The sequence below is a fragment of the Epinephelus lanceolatus genome, chromosome 23 (assembly GCF_041903045.1).
Source record: "Epinephelus lanceolatus isolate andai-2023 chromosome 23, ASM4190304v1, whole genome shotgun sequence".
Classification (NCBI taxonomy): domain Eukaryota; kingdom Metazoa; phylum Chordata; class Actinopteri; order Perciformes; family Serranidae; genus Epinephelus; species Epinephelus lanceolatus.
The window spans coordinates 15486754-15507866 of NC_135756.1; the positions used below are offsets into that span (position 1 = coordinate 15486754).

The 21113-nt window shown below is 40.4% G+C and overlaps 1 protein-coding gene across 5 annotated transcripts in view; it reads right to left on the bottom strand.

Annotated features, from left to right (window-relative positions):
* The window catches only part of col7a1l (collagen type VII alpha 1-like), a 106922-nt gene that overhangs the window by 15857 nt on the left and 69952 nt on the right, over positions 1-21113 (bottom strand). For 4 of the 5 annotated variants that reach the window (XM_078165083.1, XM_078165084.1, XM_078165082.1 and 1 more), the window contains 28 exons: positions 20747-20848; positions 19199-19300; positions 17123-17176; positions 16949-16999; positions 13626-13679; positions 13500-13553; positions 13373-13408; positions 12615-13268; positions 12460-12495; positions 10722-10748; positions 10547-10606; positions 10056-10181; positions 9811-9882; positions 9019-9054; positions 8797-8856; positions 8521-8565; positions 8370-8405; positions 6250-6285; positions 5998-6054; positions 5657-5728; positions 5389-5460; positions 5255-5290; positions 5060-5140; positions 4918-4971; positions 4764-4817; positions 3271-3333; positions 3130-3192; positions 2820-2936 (listed from right to left, as the gene is read on the bottom strand). In XM_078165083.1, the coding sequence (XP_078021209.1) occupies positions 2820-2936; positions 3130-3192; positions 3271-3333; positions 4764-4817; positions 4918-4971; positions 5060-5140; positions 5255-5290; positions 5389-5460; positions 5657-5728; positions 5998-6054; positions 6250-6285; positions 8370-8405; positions 8521-8565; positions 8797-8856; positions 9019-9054; positions 9811-9882; positions 10056-10181; positions 10547-10606; positions 10722-10748; positions 12460-12495; positions 12615-13268; positions 13373-13408; positions 13500-13553; positions 13626-13679; positions 16949-16999; positions 17123-17176; positions 19199-19300; positions 20747-20848 (2310 nt within the window). The remainder of the gene's footprint in view (positions 1-2819; positions 2937-3129; positions 3193-3270; positions 3334-4763; positions 4818-4917; positions 4972-5059; positions 5141-5254; positions 5291-5388; positions 5461-5656; positions 5729-5997; positions 6055-6249; positions 6286-8369; positions 8406-8520; positions 8566-8796; positions 8857-9018; positions 9055-9810; positions 9883-10055; positions 10182-10546; positions 10607-10721; positions 10749-12459; positions 12496-12614; positions 13269-13372; positions 13409-13499; positions 13554-13625; positions 13680-16948; positions 17000-17122; positions 17177-19198; positions 19301-20746; positions 20849-21113) is intronic. The other variant, XM_078165081.1, reaches the window with a different exon arrangement.

The following is a 21113-nucleotide window of genomic DNA, read 5'->3' on the forward strand; positions in this document are numbered from 1 at the left end:
TGTTCTCACAGATGTGAACAGGAAGTTAATATGAGGGCACTGAACTGGCATCCAATCAGATTTAGTGCATCCTGAAAGCAGACTCTGATACTTCATATAATTTATTGATACACTATCATAACCTCTGGAGAAATAATTTACCGTACATACATGTTTGTAGTAGCCTCTGATAGAACCATTCAGTTTACAGCACTAGTAATTAGGTGTGTTTTTGAATGGAAATACTTCATTAAGGTAGTGATTCATACCTTTAACTACACCTCTAGTGTGCACCAGCCGGTGAAAAATGGTTGCTAATTATTTTTCGGAGTGTACTATTGTGTAGCAGCACCTCACTGTTCTTGTTAAATTACTGTCTCTCAAGAAAACTAATTATGAATTAATCATGTGTATTTATCTCTTAACCCAACCTGTAAGATCCCAAGAAATAATTATACTACTTTTTTGTCATATTAAACATTGTTTTCATAAATTAAATCAAGACTTAAAAGACCAGTGTGTATGATTTAGGAGGATATATTGGCAGAAATGGAATTTAATACTTATAACTATGTTTATATTTGTGTATAATCACCATAGACTGACATAGAAAGATTAAATAATGGTAGCTATTGCAACGTCACCTAGTGGTTTGAACACTCCTGTTTTAAAGCCCAAGAGTTTGGTATTTTGGCCGTCACCATCTTGGTTGTTAAAGCCAGAAGTGACCATATTTGTATGAGAGAGATGGATCTGACTAGGGATGTCACGATTACTTTATTTCACTATTAACCGCGATTTTAAACGCCACAGTTAATTATTCGTAAAGATTCCTCAACACTGTCACTCTCCAAAGATTATGCCGCGACGCGGAACCATATACAGTAGGTCAGCGCAACTCGGAACGAAAACAAAGTTACACAAGCGGCGTCTCCGAGTGATGAAGTATGGATAAAGAAGACTTATTCCCCCCCAAAAAACGGATAAAGTCAGATCATTTTGGCTATCGCAAAATGACCAAGGGGTCATTGTTGATGACGGCTTTCCAGTTTGTAAAACATGCCGCAAAAAAGTCGCAGCCAAAGGATCAAACAAGAGCAACATGATACAACACCTGCGGGACAACCACCCGGCTGTACATGCACAAGTAAAGGTAAATGCACAATGACTGGGTTAAAATACGTCAATCTCAATTTATCTAATGTAACACTGAATTGAAAAATTATATGTTAGCGTGTCATTTGCAATTAATGGCGTAGTGGTATGATACGAGTTGGGCTTACAGTGCAACTTGACAAGCTAAGGCTCGTCTCAAAAACTTTTTTGATGGATAGTTTTGCAGTTTGTGTGCACACAGCGTGAGGTTGTAATGGTTTTGGGTCCATGTAGCTCTTTGGAGTGAGACGACAGGCAGAAACTCACGTCCACACGAGTGCGGGATTTCACAAATGTTCGCCGTTTATTTTTACATCAACTTAAAAACACTTTACCGAGCCCGGTTGTACAGCTACTATATTTTCATACATGAACAAAATAGTCGCCACACGTACTTAAAACCATCACTGTTGTGTTGAGAGATAAAAGAAAAAGCAGGAGCACATGGAAATAAATGAAACTTAAAGATCTATAAGGAGTGTTCATGTGATTTTACACATTTATAGTGTGAAATTAATTCATGCATAATAATCGTGATAATTGTAAAATTAAAGTGATTATTTCTCTGACAATAATCGTACCAAGAAAATCTATAATCGTGACATCCCTAGATCTGACTCACTGACTGTGGTGACGCCCTGCACACAACCTGTCACTCAAAGCAGCCACACTCGTAAATATGCATATCATCTAAGTTAAATAAAAATGTACCTCCTGTAAAGTTGTCATGAAGGGTAAAATTAGCCATAGAGACCAAAACTAATTTTTTGTACATGCTGTAATCATGTTATTACTTTAAGTCAGGCATTTTCAGCCCCCGAGGTTGCTGCTTGATGATCTGAAACTAAGAATCGCTGTGTTTTTGTTACCTGAGAATGAGCCACTTAGATCTCCAAACAAAGAGGGTGCTTTTCCAGGGGTGCGTTATAATGGATCCCATTGCTTTTCTTGGCAAGTCCCATCCTACTGTGCTGTGATTGGCTAGTACTTGCCCTAACCATGACCTCTTTCCCTTACCCTTATCATCTCAAGCCTTGACACGCTGATGTGATGAATACTTGCCTAACAAAACTCAGTAGGGCAGGACTTGCAAAGAAAAGCAGTGGGATCCATGACAGCGCTTCCATGGAGTCTGCCATGTTTTTTCCACAGGAGCCCAGAACTGTCCAACCAAACACTGACTCTAGACAGAGCTGTGTCGATGTATTGGCCACCGTAGTTCTGCTACACACTAGACTCAGTGGAGGAGTTTCAGGTGGTTGTGATTTGCAACCTCACCACTAGATGCCACTAAGTCCTACACACTAGGCCTTTAAGTATGCCATTCTAAAATGTGACTGATGTTGCTATCTATGTCAACTCGGCCTGGCAGATTTTTTAGTGTTATGAAGATCTGACACAAGCAGAGATGACCTGCCCATTAGAGAGATAACATTCAAGTAAGCCCTTGTTAAAGGAGAACAGCTGAATTATTATTCATGTGTTATCGTGAGAAAATGATGTAGTGAAGTTAAGATCAAGAGAATAGCTTGATGTCTTCATATAGTGAGATAATTAATCTGTAATGTTAATAGATTTTGCTTTCAATTTTCTTTCAATTTAATAGCACAATAAAGCATTATCAGTGCATGGTAAAATGTATTAGTCAGTATCATATTTCTCAAACACACTAAGGAATACTGTACCTTGGGCCCTGTGTCCCCTCGCGGTCCTGGAGGTCCTGGTAGTCCCTCATCTCCATCCCTTCCTGGATTCCCTGCTGACCCCTTGAAACCTGGGAAACCTGAGAAACCTGCTGCACCCTGCATTGAACAAGAATAACCAGAGGAAGTAAATTGACACACCAACACATCTTTTGTGTGCAGGGGAAGATACAAACATAATATGCTGATATTTTTTCCTGTTTATTTAACAATATACAACAGTGATGAGCACATAAATCAGTTGTTAAACTGGCTGGATAATGACCAGTGACACTGATGCAAATATACCAACCTTGTCTCCTTTGGCTCCCGGATAACCATCAGCACCATTGATGCCTCCTTGTCCCTTTTCACCCTGAAGTGATATCATGTGATGGGAAGAGTTTGTATATGTTTGGGGTAGAGAATAATATTTGCACATTTGAATGTTTACCTTGCGCCCTGTGAGTCCATTCAGACCAGGTATGCCAGGTGTGCCATGTAACCCCATATCTCCCTGTTTTGAGAAGATACCACAGTTATCTTGGTAACTGAAAGGGTTTCTTCAAATACATGTAAGAGATTATACTCAACACAGTGTCCCTTATCAGGAATTACAGTAATGAGCAGGGAGGCCATTCATTCCTGACTATGGACACCTCAAAGGGCCTTACCTCGCTTATACCATGGTCACTTGCCAAAGAAAAGAAATCATCTGTTTTTCAACCAAAATTTTTTCACAAGCCATAACTCAGTTTCCCTGGTAACACCTAAGAGTTTGACTACTTGGAAAAATCATTACCATCCCATGAAGTTCTTATGTGATGGAAACGCTGTTCAAGACTCCAATAAAAAGGACAAACCTTACGACTTGGGAATGGGATGCAAGCAAGATTCAGTCAATTTGAAAAGTGAACTCAGTGGAGTGCAGATCTCCAATCTCTGCCAGGTGGCCCGACACCCTAACAGTCAAGATAGCAGTGAAGATACTGGGGATTTATTTGTCTTGTAGCGTACCTGACTTTTGTGGATCATAACATATCAGGTATGGAATCTACAGATGCTGCGATTAAAAATGAGACCAAACTTTTCAATGGATACCAGTTTATGAGGCAAAAAAAAATGTGGCCTGCGACAGACGGTAGGGTTTGTTGTTTTCAGCTGAACTGAGGAAACCAGCAGCTCCAACTGTCTGGTTTGGAGGAGTGAGATGTCAACAGTCACTGGTGGTATAAAACAGCCAATAAAACAGATTTTTTAACAATTATGAATCCCTGCAACCATAAGAGATCCTTGCCCATACAGTCATACACGTGCACACAAAACATGAGGCTGATTGGTCCAGTAGTTTGCCAGATTAGCTGCGAAACAATCAGATATACACATACTCACACATGCACGCAGTCACACGATCGAATGCATGGTCATGACATTGTGTATAGTTGACAAACAGTAAATATTGTTTAACAGTATGTTTAACAAGATTATCATGAACAAACAAAACACCATGTGTAACATAATGTTACTGTCGACCGCAGCCTGAAGTTGTGGGTTGAATAGCGATGGGCTGTGAGATGATTGCTCATGCGATACAAAGTTTAAGTAAGTTCAGAGGGTCAGTGCCTGTGGTGCTCAGAGGATGAGGCACTGTAGTGTTGTGTTCAGATGTTAGCCTGTTCATGTGTTGCAATAATTGTAGACGGAGGCCTTGACTGCGTCCTTGTTGCTATGGTTGCTCATTTTAGATACTAGCTGATAATAGACAGTGTATTAATTTAGAGCAGTGAACAGACAGTTTCACCGGAACTACTTAGTGTATTTCTATTACCACAAATTAATGGACGCCCTGCAGCTACTCAGAATCGAAAATTCACCTAGACACCCATACATAATGTTAGATAACATATAACTGGTTTTGGTGTAATCAGATGCTACTTCCGGCCTAACCTTTTCTCCATCTAAGCCTGGACTTCCAGTGCGACCAGGCAGACCTCTGAATCCCTGCAGGTAAGAGAGATGACAATATAACAATGAAGCTGAAACTAAACAGAGAACAATAAGGGGCTAAGATAGGGAATAGATAAATAGTAACAGCCTCCACCTTCTCTCCCTTCTCCCCTTTGTCTCCTGGTAGGCCTGGTTCTCCTGGATCACCCTGTGAAAAATGAAATAAATAAAAAAAGGAACTATGTTGAGTGATTAAAAAATAAAAATCATGATTGTTTGTATGAATTTCAATGTACCTGATCGCCCTTCTGTCCCCGCAGTCCCATGTCTCCTTTGTCCCCTTTGGCCCCATCGACTCCATGATCCCCATTGCGACCCTTAAATAACATCATGGTCATTACTGTGTGTGATTCCCTGAAGTTAAAACTAAATTTTGACTCCTTTTACAATTACAGAATGTTTGTTTGCGTATATTTGTATTGTAGCTCTACCATGACTCCATTGAGTCCTGGCTCTCCTGAATCTCCCTGTAAGGAAAGAAGAAACGATTTCACACACAGTTATAACATAAAAGTGTTGAATGGTTATTACAGTGCCGAAATATTAACAATGAACCTTTAATTACCTTCTGCCCTCCTGGTCCTCGTGCTCCAAAACGCCCCAGCGCCCCTTTAGTGCCTGCATCACCCTTTAGGCCCTTTCAAACACAATTTAAACACTTTCCATTGTTGCAGTCCCATTTATTCCAAATCAAAGTATGAAGCAAGCTGATAATCGTCTATCAGAGACTTAACTGTAACAGGTATAATATCACTGTTGTGAATCACATTTCAATGCTCTGATAGTATTCCTCCTTGTTGCATATTTCAAAATCTGACACCAGGATTTATTACCTTCACTCCAGGAGGGCCGTCCTCGCCCTTTTCTCCTTTATCGCCATCAAAACCCGGTGGGCCTCGCTCACCCTGAAACCAAACATCTGCTCAGTTCTTCATAGGTCTTTTTATGTGTTTACTTTATCTGTGTTTTTCGATGTGTTTGGATATTTGTAGAACTTATTAAAGCATTTTGTAGCCTTTGATTGTTTTAGCTTTGCCGTTATTTTCTCTCTCTGTGTGTACTGGTCGACCTGAGTGGCGACTGGCTGAATGGAACTGCCCTCCTAAGAACAAATAACCTTGTATTGAATTGTGTTGAATTTAAACCAGGTGGCAAATGTAATAAAGCATCTCACCGCCTCTCCTTTGGAACCCTTAAATCCTCGGGGTCCTTGGATTTGAAGCACGCTCCCCTGTTGGTAAGGATTAAATTGTGAATACAAGCTGCAAATAAATGTAATTTGTAACAATGAATTAATAAACAAAATGAATTTCCATGGCAACACTGTCTACAGAGCTGAATCAAGGAGACTTCTTGTTTAATATCCTGCATGATACACAATGTGTACTGTCAGCTACCCTGCAAAGAAACATGAAAATCATCATACCCTCTCTCCTCTGATGCCAGGCAACCCTCGGTCACCCTGCAATAAAAAAAAGCTTTTTGAAAACGGCTTTTCAAACATCATTATTTCGATTCTTGGTGTCAACAAAAGTACACATATAACTTCAAATCTCTTCCTGCTTTGCTGTAGTGACAGAAAAATTGCTGAGCCCTCACAACATTTTATTAAATCCCTTCACAGTACAATAAAATCCAGTCCAGTGTAATCCACCTTTGATAAAATACCACAGCTGTTGTCCACAACATGACCAAAGCTTAGCGGGACCCTACAAAGATGAGTCACTCAGCTCCGAGACTTAAGTAGTGACAAATAGACAGACAAATATGAAGGCAGTCTACCTGAATTATACACTTCAAAATGAAATGGACATTGCTATCTTCCAAATAAAAACAAGTCTGTACGAGCAGCTAGATCAGGGGTGTCAAACATATGACCCAGGGGCCAGCGCTAAATTTTTTTTTTCAAAGGGCTTGTTATTTATAGGTTATTATGCAATGGTTTTACTGGCCTGGCCCACTTGAGATCAAATTGGGCTGTATGTGGCCCATGAACTAAAATGAGTTTGACGCCCCTGATCTAGAGCGTTCAAATATCAGTGTTGCCCTCTTTACTCAAACCTCACACCTCACTGCTGACGCAAACAACCAGTTATGTGTAAATAAATATTAAGTACAGGCAGGTAGCCAACGTCAAGGAGCACATTGATCATCCAGCATCTCTGAAATCGCAGCACCTTCATGTTTTTTGTGCACCACAGTGTATAGATTTTTACAGAAACTGCACTGAAAGTAGTAAACCATATCGAGCTATAAAATCCTTTGGGTGAACACTTTGGGGTTGAGAGAGTTCTGAAAATAGCACCAATGTTAAAAAGTATACTTCGTCTGCTCCATCATATGGTGGTGCACACTGGTGATGTTATAGTTAAGGATTCAAGTTTGGGTTGGTTGGTAGAGCGTCATGTAACAAAACATTGCTGATGACAACATGCATCCTTTAACAGCTAAAGTCTCGTCTTCCATATATGGAAATTTTATCAGGACAATATGGCAGAAACTTCATGTTACTTGAATGCCCTGTGGGGTGCTGATAAATAAATATACATCAAAATACGCTAAATATATAAATAAAAACTAACTGGTCATCACCAAAATTTACATACATCAGTGCTGAATTCCAAAAATCCTGGCACATGATCACAAACAGGCGTTAGGCAGTGTAAGGACATTTTCATGTTAGGTATGATTGATTGGCACTGTGCCTGAGCACGACTGTCCCAAATGCTCCTTTCTCGTGGGCCATGGAGCTCGCCACCTCCCACTGGAGCTTTGACTGGGTGTGTTTGCAGCAGGCTGCACTGCCGTCTGATATAGAGGCATCAGTATTAAATTGAGACTGCTTTGTGACGAGTACACATGAACTGTGCCTATGACCACCTTTTTAAGGGGACTCAGGCACAGATCAGCGTACCATGTCCAGGTACGGTACACAGTATTCACACTAGTCAAACAAACTGCGGTCAACTGTACTTGGGGACCTGGGTCCCTGAGGTGAAACCACCTTTTACAGAGTGAGTCTGTTGACCCTTTGAGGGTGAACTGAGCCACGTTGAGTACAGAGGCAGAGTGGGAGATTTCATCATAAAAGTATTCTTACTCTTGCCAGGAGCAGGAGCAAAGCAATCATGTCGGACATAGGGTAGTGTGATTCTAGGCGCTGAAAATTGCTAGCAAAGGGCAACCATCAATTTGAGCATTTAACCCTTCGGAAAACGGTTCTGAAAATAGCTGACTAAAACCTTCTGAGCTTTGTGTAAGACAAGATCATATGTAAAAGGGTTGTGGGGCCTGTGGAGCACATTTTGATTTCAATGTGACGTTTGGATGACATGCAACAGGTGGTTTGCCTGAACTGGGAGTTTTAATAGCTTAAAGCCTCGTTTGCTGAAATTGGAGACTCTTGACTGGTATTAAACATCATAGCATGTCAGTATTAGTATGATTGATGAAGTTGGTGAATTAAGTGGAAGACTCATAAGAAAAAGTGAATTTTTAAAGCGTGTCAGATACAATTGTGGCAAATAATGTCAAATAACAGCTCACCTTTTCCCCTTTGCTGCCACGAAGACCTTTTGGACCCTTAAAAAAAAAAGATCAAATAAAAGGATTTTGTTTTTAAGTGCACATACATAAAATTGCAATAGTCTTAAATAGAATTTTATACTCAGTTGTATGGTTTTGAAAAGTTACTCACAAAATGCCCAAGAGCTCCTTTCACACCTATGGGACCTTTTTCACCCTGAAAAGAAAGAAAGTTAACATTAACATTACAGGAATGTGCTAAATACTGTATGTCAAAAACCTTAATGGGCAGACCGGGTAAGATTAGATGCCCCACAGACTGGTGAACACAGTTACATTACATCAAGTGAGATCATTGTTCCCTCTAACCTAAATATAGACTGACCCTGTCCAAATTGTTGCACCATCACAGCGGCACAGTCTGATGTACGAGCTGAACTCAACTCACCCGTCTGCCTGGGAAGCCAGCCAACCCCCTGGCACCAGGCTCTCCAGGAATACTGTCACCCTGATGAGGAGAAGATAAAGCAATGATCTTTTTTTTACACGGCATATATCAAAATGACAATAACAGGATGCTGCTAATACAAACATTAAACTTTTAGTTCTCATACTATTATGTTTGAATCGTGGGCCAGTCAAAATATTAGCACTCAAATATTATTTGTACCTTTTCTCCTTTTACTCCAGGCAGACCAGGAGGACCCTTTATTAGAGAGATGCAGTGGAAGCAAAAGAAAATATCAGTAAACATCGCTTCCAGCTGGCAATTACAAAACTTTCACGAATGTCAATTAATGATAATGATTTGTAATGAAGGAAAATCTACTATACATGATGCAGACAGCCCCATGAAAAACCATTAAAATCACGAAAAGATATAGAGCCCCTAAAGCCCCAATAAGTGACAGGTTTTTATGTTGTGCACACTGCTTGTTATCTAATATCACTTTATGGGACTTTATGGGCTCTGAAAAAAATTATTTACAGCCCAGTTACCAGAAGAAAAAGGTTGGCTGTGTACGTTTCTGCAAACCACGAATATGTTACATTAACACGTTTCATACATATCATATCAAGGTCTCAAAAGTGGCGTTGTATATGAGCAGACTTTGTCATCAGGAGGTGTACGAACCTGCCAGGCTGCAGACCACTGTTCAAGACCAACAAAAAACAAAATCGTTTGTGATTTAGGGAGTCGTAACTGTTTTTCATCAGCTTTTTCTGCACCAAATGTGGGCGTGTAGTCTAGTGAGCCAACGGCAATTTCCCACTCAGGATAGTGCCATGAGAAGCATTTGTTTTTAGTGAGACATCGCCACGGTACCTGCCAGGATAGTGCTGCGAAAACTGACATAGCTGCATTTCAAGTAGTAAAAAGTATCTGTGGTTTGCAAAAACGTACAATGTCAACATTTGTTTGGCGACTGGATTATCATTTAGCTGCTTTGTATTTTCTTACATGAGGTCCAGGTGTTCCTCGAGGCCCAGGAGGTCCAGGCGATCCATTCTTTCCCCTTTTACCCCTATCACCCTGTGTCAACACACAAAACATCTCATGTCTCCTTTAAACCCAACAGCACAACCCTCTCTGTCCTGCATTAATTCATAATTATAAAGCATCTATTCATATGCTTCCATTTTCTTTATTTTTACAGATAAAAGTGAGATAAATGGCAACTTGTGAGTTAATATATGATGATGTACCTCTCTGCCCGGGTCTCCTGGGTCCCCCTGGGGACCTCTAAGGCCTGGGGAGCCCTGCATGCCTGCGTTACCACTGATACCCTGGATGCCCTGAGCGCCTGGAGGCCCTGGTTCACCTGGCTCACCCTGAGGCAAAGAGAAAAAGATAGAGGAAATAGGGAGAGAAAGATAGAGACAAATGAAATGCTTTGGAGACAAGCACACGGTTAAAGGTCACTTGTTTCATGTAATGTAATTTTTCAGCTCTTCTATCACTTTTGAATAATTGCTTTCAGATAAAGTCTCTCACTCCTTTATCACTTTATATGCTCAAACACAATTTCAAATGAGTGAGTGAGTCACTGAGCCAATTAAATTCACTAAATTAAAAGCCACGATGAGGAGCAGAGTCAATCAAAGAGAACTTGATGGAAAAGACTGTGGGGATTAATTGATTTAGAGTGGGTGTTATTAATAAAAGATTGCTTTTATTTTTTCGTTTGAAATATCACCTTCTGTCCCGGAGGACCAGCCTGCCCTTCTGGACCTCTGTGGCCGATGCCTGGCTCTCCCTTTAAGCACAAAACAAATGTGTATATATGTTGCTTTAATTGCTTTAAATTCAAACTGCAACTCCCAAATTTCACTGTTACAAACTAAAATAACTAACAGCTTATGAATATTTACCTTTTGTCCCTTTTCTCCAATGTCCCCCTGTCAAAAAGAGCACATATCAGTGAAAAAGTGCAGCTCAGCATATTGTTTTTCATGAGTCAGAATAAACCAACACAGAGGAATTTGAAATAGAAAAAAAACAGAAAAGAATAAGCAGACTTGTCAGGATGTTTAACATGGGGAATTATTAATGTCTGCTTTAATCTACTGTCTCCCAGTCAAACAGAAATAGAGCAGAGGGTGACATCAAAGGCCTGGACTCAATTGACAGGCGAGACGGGAGAGAAGTTCTCCCTCAGCTCTGATGTCACTCACTGACGCAACGTGGGTAGGTGGGCAGAGCAGCCATGATATTTTTATGAACTGGTGGCACATTTTGTGTGGCGACTGTCATTCTTGCTCTGTGATCTCAGGATGATGATAATGATGCTTTATATCAGTGTAATCAGAGAGGCGATATCAGCGACTCAGTAAATCCTGGCAATGGAAGGATATTTTCAGCTTAAAGGGTGAGTTCGTCCAAATAACAGAACACATGATATAGGTCTTCATGAGTCTACCCAGACCCTTGGACCCCAAACCCAACTCAGGAACCGTACTAGTTCAAGGCCAATATTTTATCACGGTCAGTCTGGTCAAAGTCAGGTCCCATTCTATTACGAAGAACTATGGTCAGCGATACAAACGCTTAAGTGCTGTGTGTAACTTGCATGATGATTAGGCTGGCTTAGGGTCTGAATACTACTACTGAACATTAGCACCAGAGATTTGAAGGCGGTGCAAAGATGGATACCTTCTTCACTGAAGTGAAAAAGAATCTAAAAGGAAATTAATATAAAGAGGCCCAACATGGATTAATAAAAGTTTTGTTGTTGATGTAAAATGCATGGTTTTGTGTGTAGCTGGGAATCAGAGGATGATACGATAAACTCATGTACTTTATTGATCCCTGAAGCCTGAGCACAGGCAATTTAGTGATATCCTCACAGTAGTGGTCTTGACAGGTCTTGAAATAAAATCCCAAGTCGTCTTTGTCTGAGATCAAGACAAGACTGAGCAAATACACAATTGAGCTTGAATACCACAAAACTGCTTAATTGTGCTACTTGTAGTTTCTTGTAATTTTAAACCAGCTGTGTGGCATCACAGTGTGTGCAGATGAGCGGTTTTTGGCCTCGACCCTGTGCCGCTGTCAGCACCCGGATCTCCACTGCTGGACAGGCAGGAATCTTCGGGGGAAGTCAAACAACATTCATCTGCACACAATGTCATGTCACACAGCTGGTTGAATATCAGCAAAGTTTCCCTGCTTCTCTTCACTGGTTCCTGTACAGCAGGGTCGGTCTTTGTTTCACTGTTACGATCATTAAAAAGCAAAAGCAGCATGTGTATACATTCAGTAGGCTATAACTTCAGTAGCTAGCTAGCTAACCCTACACTTTTCAGGGTTTGATTTTGGTTTTGGAACAGGGAAGAAAAGTATATCTCTTTCCAACCTCTCCAGGTAACAAGTATCATTAATACAGGACGTGCGTCAGATACAGCTGGCTCAGTTGTTGCCATTAGTAACTTGGACACAAAAACATGGGAAAACCGTAGTTTCCCTTTAAATCTTGTACTATTAGTGTAACTGAAATGAACACAGCATGTGTGTCTTCATAATCTCACATCTTTGATTGTGTCTTTGGCTTTACAAAGGTAACCATATTTAATAAAGTTTTATCTTAGTGTTTAAAACATCTATAGTCACCTTTTGTCCAGGCGTTCCATTCTCACCTGGATGTCCCTGTTGCATAAGAAATGTAGAGTACATTTAAAGCATCACATAATTAAAGTGACATTTATTCTGCCTACTTTTGAGTATGTCATAATGATGCGTGTGTTATGAACACTGTGTGCCCGTACCTTGAGGTAGAAATACTCTGGAGGGTATGGGTATGGCTGTCCAGTTTCTTCATCATAACCCCCCTCTCTCCCTCTCTCCATCTCCAGCCTCCTCCTCTCCCACTCCTCCCTCTCCCTCTCCAAGTCCCTCTCCCTCTCCCTCTCCTCCTCCTCTGTCCTCTCAGTCTCCAGCTCATTCTCCCTCTCCAGCTCCAGTTCGGCCTCCCTCTCCATCTTTTCTCTCTCCAGCTCCAGCTCGGCCTCCTTCTCTTTCTCCAGCTCCTCCCTCTCCCTCTCCATCTCCATCCTCTCCCGCTCCCTTTCCTTCTCCAGGTCGGCATCTTCCTCTCCTCCCCTCTCTCGATCCACGTCCTCCTCTGTCTCCCAGTCGTAGTCTCCGCTCCTCTCTTCCTCCTCCTCATAGTCTGGATCAGGGGTTGTTTTTGTATCTCCATCTATCTCTACTCCCTTCTCTTGTTCTACCTCCCACTTCTCCACTTCTTCAGTTGGTTCCACTTCATCAGTTGGTTCCACTTCTTCTATCGGCTCCTCTCCTTCAGTCGGTTCCTCTCCTCCATCTTGTGTCTCTTTTTCTGCATCACTGTATCGCTGCCTCTCCCTCACTTCTTGCCTCCTGGTATGTGTTTGAAGGTCAGGTTTTTCTTGCTTCTTCTGCTAAAGAAACAAGTTTTTATAAGATGAATCAATGATTTTATAAGTTGCACCATCTTACACCATCTTCACCAGTTGGATTAATACTTAATTGAAAACAGACTTACACTCCAGATGTAACCTTGAGCTCCAGAGGACAGATGCTGAAATTAAATAAAGGGACAATCTCATATTTTATACTTTATTTGAAACAATCTGAGTCACATGTATTAAGTTTGAATTTTTAAGAGTTACTTTTGGTGCCTCCTTGAAGCGACGTCTTCCACCTGGGGCACCTGGCATGAACACCTAAAATATAAAAATGATTACTGCTGCTATCTTTATTATTAGCAATCTATTTTCTACAAAAGTGACACTTACCATGGAGTCAGGCCAGGGGGCGCTCTTCTTCACCCTGATTTTGGATCGAGGCACCTGTCAAGTTCCCCAAAACTTCACATGAGCAAACTGAGTGCAACACTTTTGATACCTCCAATCAGACTGTATAACAGGAGTCGATAGAGCCACAGTGCTATCACCCATCGGTTAATGGACTACTGCTTTGAAGCCATCTTGGTGTTGGAGTCAGAAGTGGCCATATTTGGACGAGACAGTAAAGCTGGGTAGGGTAAGCATAAATTGGTTTAGGGATGAGTCCTAAAATTTGGAAATGAATTAGCATTTTTGCACGTATTGTTCCCTCGACATGTTGTCAACATTTTTTGAATGGGTTTTGGGTTACATGCCTGCAAGCTTGAGAGATTTTCACATTTTGTTCTGCAATATATTGAATTTTGAAGTTTTTACGTGACTTATAAAAGGGGGGTGCTAACGAGTCGCTAAATGAGACTAGAGAGGTTGTCAGGAACATTAAACATCACCACGTCAAACACAGCTTTACAGCCTTTTTGGGTGGTGACGAAGTTATGCAAGTGTGGCGTAGTTCGTTTATGGTCTCATCTTAGCTTTTACATCTGGCGACTGCATGCCTCATATGTTATTAAAGTGGTGTTCATTTGTGACGATTATATTGCCGAATAGAACGTGCAAGTGCCATAAACTTTTGTTGGCCACAGAGCTTAATTTTCTGCAATCATTAAAAATCCAATGGAAAAGTCCCGGTTGGCTTTTTGTTGAGGGAGCCAGGGCAATGTTAATTTTGGGTTGGATTACAATCATCCCCTGCAGCACTCCCTGGCTATGGATCTATCTGGATTAACAGGTTGCTGTGATAGCCAGTGGCGCCCCCAGAAATAGGGGTGAACAGATGGGGCCACTGAGAATCTTGAGGTGGTACACCAAAACCAAAATCCATAACTGAACATCAGGAATTTTCCTATGCTGTGTAAGTATGTAAGCTAGTTAAAAAACAGCACATTTAACATTTTGAGTGTAACAACAATCCTGTTTTTATGTGTTATGTATCTATACTTGTTAGGCGATTCATTCTTCTTCAAATAGGCTGGTTGTTCTTTTCGTTAATAAGACAAACATTCAGCTTTAATTTGAGGGACTACACTGATTGCAAGCAACAAAACATTTACTGGGAACAATCTTTCTCAAGTTAAGGGGAGACTCATGTACCCACATAACCCATTTTCATTCAGATATCTTGAGGTGAGAGGTCAAGGGACCTCTTTGAAAACTGCCATGCCAGTTGTGCCTTTGCCAAAATTTACGCTAACTATGCAGCATTATTTAGCTCCCTCCCAGACAAGCTATGCTGATATGGTTGGTACCAATAGCCTTAGGTTGTCTGGTCTGACAACTACCTTTAAGCTATCTTGAAAAATGAGTGTGCCACAACGATTTTACGACAATAATGTCTGCCTCCAAGTATTTTTGCAGGAAGGGTTTGAGGGGGGTAATGACTTCTTAATCAAACAGTAGCCAGGCCCTAAACATATCCTGCTTTAACGTCTATTTTACTCTAAATGGGATTGTCATTTACAAATTGATTATCATACTGTACTGAGGTAGACTTTAAACTAGAGATTGAGATCATACCCTCATTAGGAAAATGTTAACTGAGGTAATAAATCAAGTGAGAGGTAGGGTCCTTTTCTTATTTCTGTACAATTGGACCTCTTTATGCAACCAGTGGAGTCACCCCCTGCTGGCCATGAGCAAGAATGCAAGTTTAAGGCACTTTCACATTAAAACCAGGAGGCCACGTGGACTTTTTTTATACAGTCTATGACAATGGTTCCCAACTGGTGGGTCGTGATCCAAAAGTTGATCATGGGTCTATTCTGAAGGGACCACAAGTGACTTGCAAGTTTGTAAAAACACACTTTATTTTGAAGTACAATCAATATCCGGCACAGAACTTTTATTTTGAACTGCTGTTTCCTGCTGTAGAGTGACTGAATAACAGACAGCTACTTAACAGAGACAGCATACTGAATATTTTAAACCTTGAACTAATGACTAAGGACAAATTTGGACCCATGGCTGGACCAGTTGGGAACCACTGGTCTGATGTGCTTTGATGGCAAAATTGTAATAAAGACACAGACTAGCTTCGAAAGTTATTTCAACATTTTTACTGAAGGATCCATGCACAGAGAGGTTAAACACAGACAGAACAATGTAATAACAGGAAAATTTCACCAGTGAAAAGAGTGTTTGATATGCTTGTATTACTCTGAATAATATCATTGGTGTTCAAGGGTAAAGTAAAAACAACATATTTTCCATGTTTCAATAAATAATATTTCAGTACATCTTCTCCAAAAGGAAATATGTATTGAAATTGTTGGCACAAGTTTTTGCGTTTAATCTGATGTGATATTTATTTGTTACAAAGAAATATTTGTCTTAATAAATAAATAAGGATTTGTAGACAAGGTAAAGGCTACACTGGCGTTTACATGGAACAAAGTGAAGAATGTAACCTGGACATGAGGAAACAATTATATTTGAACAGCGGTGCCTGATTTTTTTCTTTTTTTTTTATAGAGCTCTACTCAAAATAAAAGCCCTCATACAAGATATGAACTTAGGTTTGGATGAGTGGCATCGTCTCTGTGTGGAAAGTCCCTCCTCATGAACGTTGGTCAGGTTCAGGGCTCCTCACCAGCAAAACAGTTCACAGTTTATTCACACGCTCCATGCAGTGTGTGCTTTCTTATGAATGCTTAACGCCCTATAGTCACAGTCTCTTGGGACTTAAGAGACGTCCTGTTTAAAAAAATGAGAGAGAGAAAGTATTAAAAGTAACTCTCTGTAAATTTTTTTTGCCAGTAAATCATGTCAGAGTCGGACTAGGCTTTTATTTCTGCTCATTCCCATTCAGGCAAGCTTTAGAGAGATCATACTTAAGCATGCTGCTTAGAAATGCTGTCCTGTCTCATGCTTTGGTAATGTCTGTGATGGTGTATTTCCATTCCCACTGTATTCACATTCGCCTTATACAAACTTTTTTGCACTGGTGAAATTTTCATAAGAAGTAGAAAGAAGAAAAGGTGTTGAAAAATGATGCCAAGTGCGTATTACTTAAAGCATGGTTTATTTATGGAACAGTATATATTACGACAGGGAGAAAGTGAAGCCCATCCTTCATTTTGTTCAAGCACTTGTCCATCACTTTCAGGCGCCTCGTGTTAAGTGTAAACAAAAGAGATGTGCATTCCAAGGCATGCAAGAGTCTTCAGAGACATTCAGTTAAAATTCAAGCGTCTCAAATCAAATCATAGCTCTACCTTATCTGGTTCTTCTGTTGTGACGGCAGGTGACGGAAGTGACACTTCATCCTGGTTATAACAACAAAGGACAGATAAGAATGTGACAGCAGTGACAGTGCCGCTTCGAAAGTGAAGCACCACGTTGATTAAGAGTCTATATGTGACACCAACAAGGCCAGCTGCCCTCCGTACCTTTTCTCTATCAGTCATGGGTTGAGATAATGGCTCTGTGGTTGTCAAGGCAACCTAGGGGTATAAAAAAATCAAAAGGGGAGGGTTATTGAGTTCAAGCCATCGATCTATGTAGACATAACTGCGACATGAAATGGAAATCAACCTTCGCTCCTTGTTTTAAAAAGTGGCTCAATGACGTAGTTTCCTGTCTTTAGTTTGGAAGAGAGTCTTCGTCTGACTCATACTGTAACTTTGTTAAAGGGTAACGTCCAGTATTGAGCCCTCTCGTTCAATACTGGACCCTATTTTCCCATTTTTTTTGTGTCTAAGAGACTAATGGCGACAACTTTTGAAATTGGTACAGTACTGAGTAAGAAGGCTATAGCCTGCAGCTGCAAAACAGGCTGCAATGTAACCACTCGGGGCATGTTCACACCATCAATGTACGTCCACTAAAAGTGATTGTTTTTGCCACTGACAGGCTCAGATTGTTTGCCACCCTCATGGAGTCTGTTTCTGACAGTTTGGTCAGAAACATGCACACCAGTAGCCTGCTGGAAGTCATGTTGTAGGGCTCTGGCAGGTTGAAGTGTCTGACAGCATTATGGAAAGGATCCCTACAGAGATAGACCTTTTGTTAAAGAGTAAGACCCCTTTGTTTAACCAGAAACAGCCCCAAAGTCGCAGCTGCCAAACCCACCAAACTCCATTTGAACAAACAGTAATTCTAGCGTATATAGAGTCAGCATATTTTCACAATTAATTGAATGACTTCATGGTTTATTTCAGCCAACCCAGAGTTGGTGATTGTTGCAACAGTGGAAAGAAGAACCAAGATGGATTTTGTGAGTTTGATTTTGTTTCTGTCAACTCTAAATGAAGTTTGTTTTATGATGATAAAATTCCTGTTTTTTTAAATGGAGTGTGGAGTGCGACTTTGAGGCTGTTTCATGTTAAACAAAAAGGGTCTTACTCTATCATAAAAAAGTCTATCTTTGTAGGGATCCTTTCCATGACGTTGTCAGACACCCAAAATAATAATCTTAGCCTGTCAGTGACGAAAAACAAGCACTTTCAAGGATGTAAATTGACAGTGTGCACATGCCCCAAGTGGTTACATTGCAGCCTGTTTTGCAGCTTCCAAATGCAGTGGTTTTGCTCGATAATGGACTCATTTAACAATTACTGTTGTTACTAGTCATCTAGATCAAACAGAACAACATGGGGAAATAGCTGCTAGGTGGAAACACACCCTTTAAGGTCTGGAGTCCTTTTTTATTACAGTAAAAGGACATCCCTGGACTGTCAGTATACAAACAGCTGCAATGGACACTGAGGGATGCAGCATTTTTTAGCATGTATGGACAATTATTTTTTATTCCCTGTTTGTCAGTGTGTGTATTAGGATTAGGGGATTCGATCCATTCTCTTGTACCTTGGTTGTGTTTATGTATACAGGGTTCCCACACAGTTTCATGGACAAAATTTCAAAACTTTTCCATGACTTTTCAAGGACCCACAACATATATATTTTTGATGTCTTGCCCCACATGCCAAGCAATGTTCAAATATAATTTCAGCTGCCTTTTTAAAAAGTAATTTAGCAATGAACTGTACCTTTTAATATTTCTCTTTATTCTTTTCTGTGTCTTTTAATGTTTTATATTTTACTGCTCTGTAAAACACTTTGAATTGCCCCTGTGTATCAAATGTACTATACAAATAAAGCTGCCTTGCCTTGGCTGGAATAAATGACAGAAACAGAACATACATGATGGTAAACAAAACGCTGTCACACATTGATGCATATTAGGGCTACGTTACGTCGTCAGCTCCAAAAAATGAATTTGCTGTTATGTTACATTATGTGGAAGGTTACCTGTAAAAAAAAAAAAAAAACTTTAACAATTCTTTACACACAAAAACATGTCATGACTTTTAAATTTTTTTAATTCCATGACTTTTCCAGGTTTTCCATGACCATGAGAAACCTGTATATATACTTGTTCAAAAAGTTCAAAATAATGTAGAAACAATGTAAAAGGTTATGGAATTTTTTTTTTTTAAATTAAAATCCATTATGTGTAGTTTCACCTGTTCATCTGTTTCTCTGTCTGTTGAATATATTAGAGGATGACTGGAGGGATCCACCCATGTTTCTAACTGGGCAGCAGTGTGTGTGAGTAATTGTTCCTCCTACAAAAAACAAAAACAGAACAAATATGTTATTATTCCTCATAACTGAGCTCAGCTGTCTCTGCGTCCTTTCTATCAGAGTACAGTCTTGCGACAGTGAATGGCTTTTGATCATCTGGGCTACAGAATCATTGATGCTTCACTGTAACTATGTAAAGATCTGGGGACCCTTGATTGATTTTATCAGAAAGTAAATGTGAATTGATTTATGTGTCCTTCTGAGTTTGGCTCTAATCTATTTTTAACTCTGAAGTGACCTTTTCCAAGACATACTCACCCTCAGACGTTGTCAGTGTACAAACAAGCCTCATAGACACTGGAGATACAGCATTTCTTGGCATACTTCCCGAATTAATTGTTGAGAGGAGAGGAGTGCAGCTACACTCTTTTTTTTTTTTGCTTTATTTGTGTTGTCCCCTTTTGTTTTTGAGTAGAGATACAACCTTAATTTACTGTTAAACATGCTCATTACGTGCATGCTATGTTATGTCTTTGTTACCTGAGGTGAATATATTTGTCTTTGATACAAATGTAATATAGTCCTGTAAAACTCCCCCCAAAAAGTTTTTTTAAAGAATATTTTCACTGCCTTTCCTTTCCTTAAAGCGACACTTACCTTTCTGGAAATTTTACGCTTTCCTTTGTTTACGTTAAAATGCTATTAATAAGCTGATGGCACACTAAAATGTAGGTGAATTCCACCAGAGATACAAACTCATAATTGTACCATTCTCATATGGTTCTAAGAAAATTCTGACGAAAGCAACGACTGGCTGAGTGTCCTGTCTGTCTTCCCCACGTGGAGGCCTCCGACTGACATAACTGCTCACGTAACATCTCATCTGCTTATCCGGGGCCGGTCGCAGAGGCAGCAGGCCAAGCAAAGCACCTCAGACAGCCCTCTCCCCAGCAACACTTCCCAGCTCCTCCTGGGGGACCCCAAGGCATTCCCAGGCCAGATAAGATATGTAATCTCTTCAGCGTGTTCTGGGTCTGCCCCGGGGCCTCCTACCAGTGGGACGTGCCTGAAACACCTCCAACGGGAAGCGCCCAGGAGGCATCCTGATCAAACGTCCGAACCACCTCAACTGACCCCTTTTGACGCGAAGAAGCAGCGGCTCTACTCCAAGCTCCCCCCAGATAGAATACACTCAAACTGATAGTGATTTTTTAGGTGGCTAACATATATTTTGGTGCATCCACTGCCCACTGCAGCACAATACTTAGCTTCTGTGCTTGTAGATTTGGTTTATCAAAGGCGCTGGCAAAGCACAGCAGAAACGTCAGACAGGTTGGACCACCATACTTAAGTATTTGTCTTAAACGTTACAGTTACGGCTGAAACTGACAGCAGAAATAAAAAGGTACACATATCTACGCACTTTATAAAAGTTGTCTGTTGTCTACCCAAAAGTGTAAGTGACATCACAGGGATTAAAGTTTCACCTGTTCATCTGTTTGTCTGTCTGTGGAGGATGTTAGAGGGTAACTGGAGGTTCCCGCCAGTTTCTCTAACTGGGCAGGACTGTGTGTGGGTAACTGTTCCTCCTACAAAGAGAAAAAAAATAAAACAAAACAGCATAAATATGTTATTATTCTTCATAACTGAGCTCAGCTGTCTCTGCTTCCTTTCTATCAGAGTATAGTCATGCAGTGATTGACTTTTTATTATCATCTAGGCTACAGAATCACTGATGCTCCACCTTTTTATCCACTAGGTGAGGGATTTTTCGTCTGGACTTCAGGCTGCATATGATAACAATAGGGAACATTTCAAAATAAATCATAACATTTTACACTGTTTGACATTTAC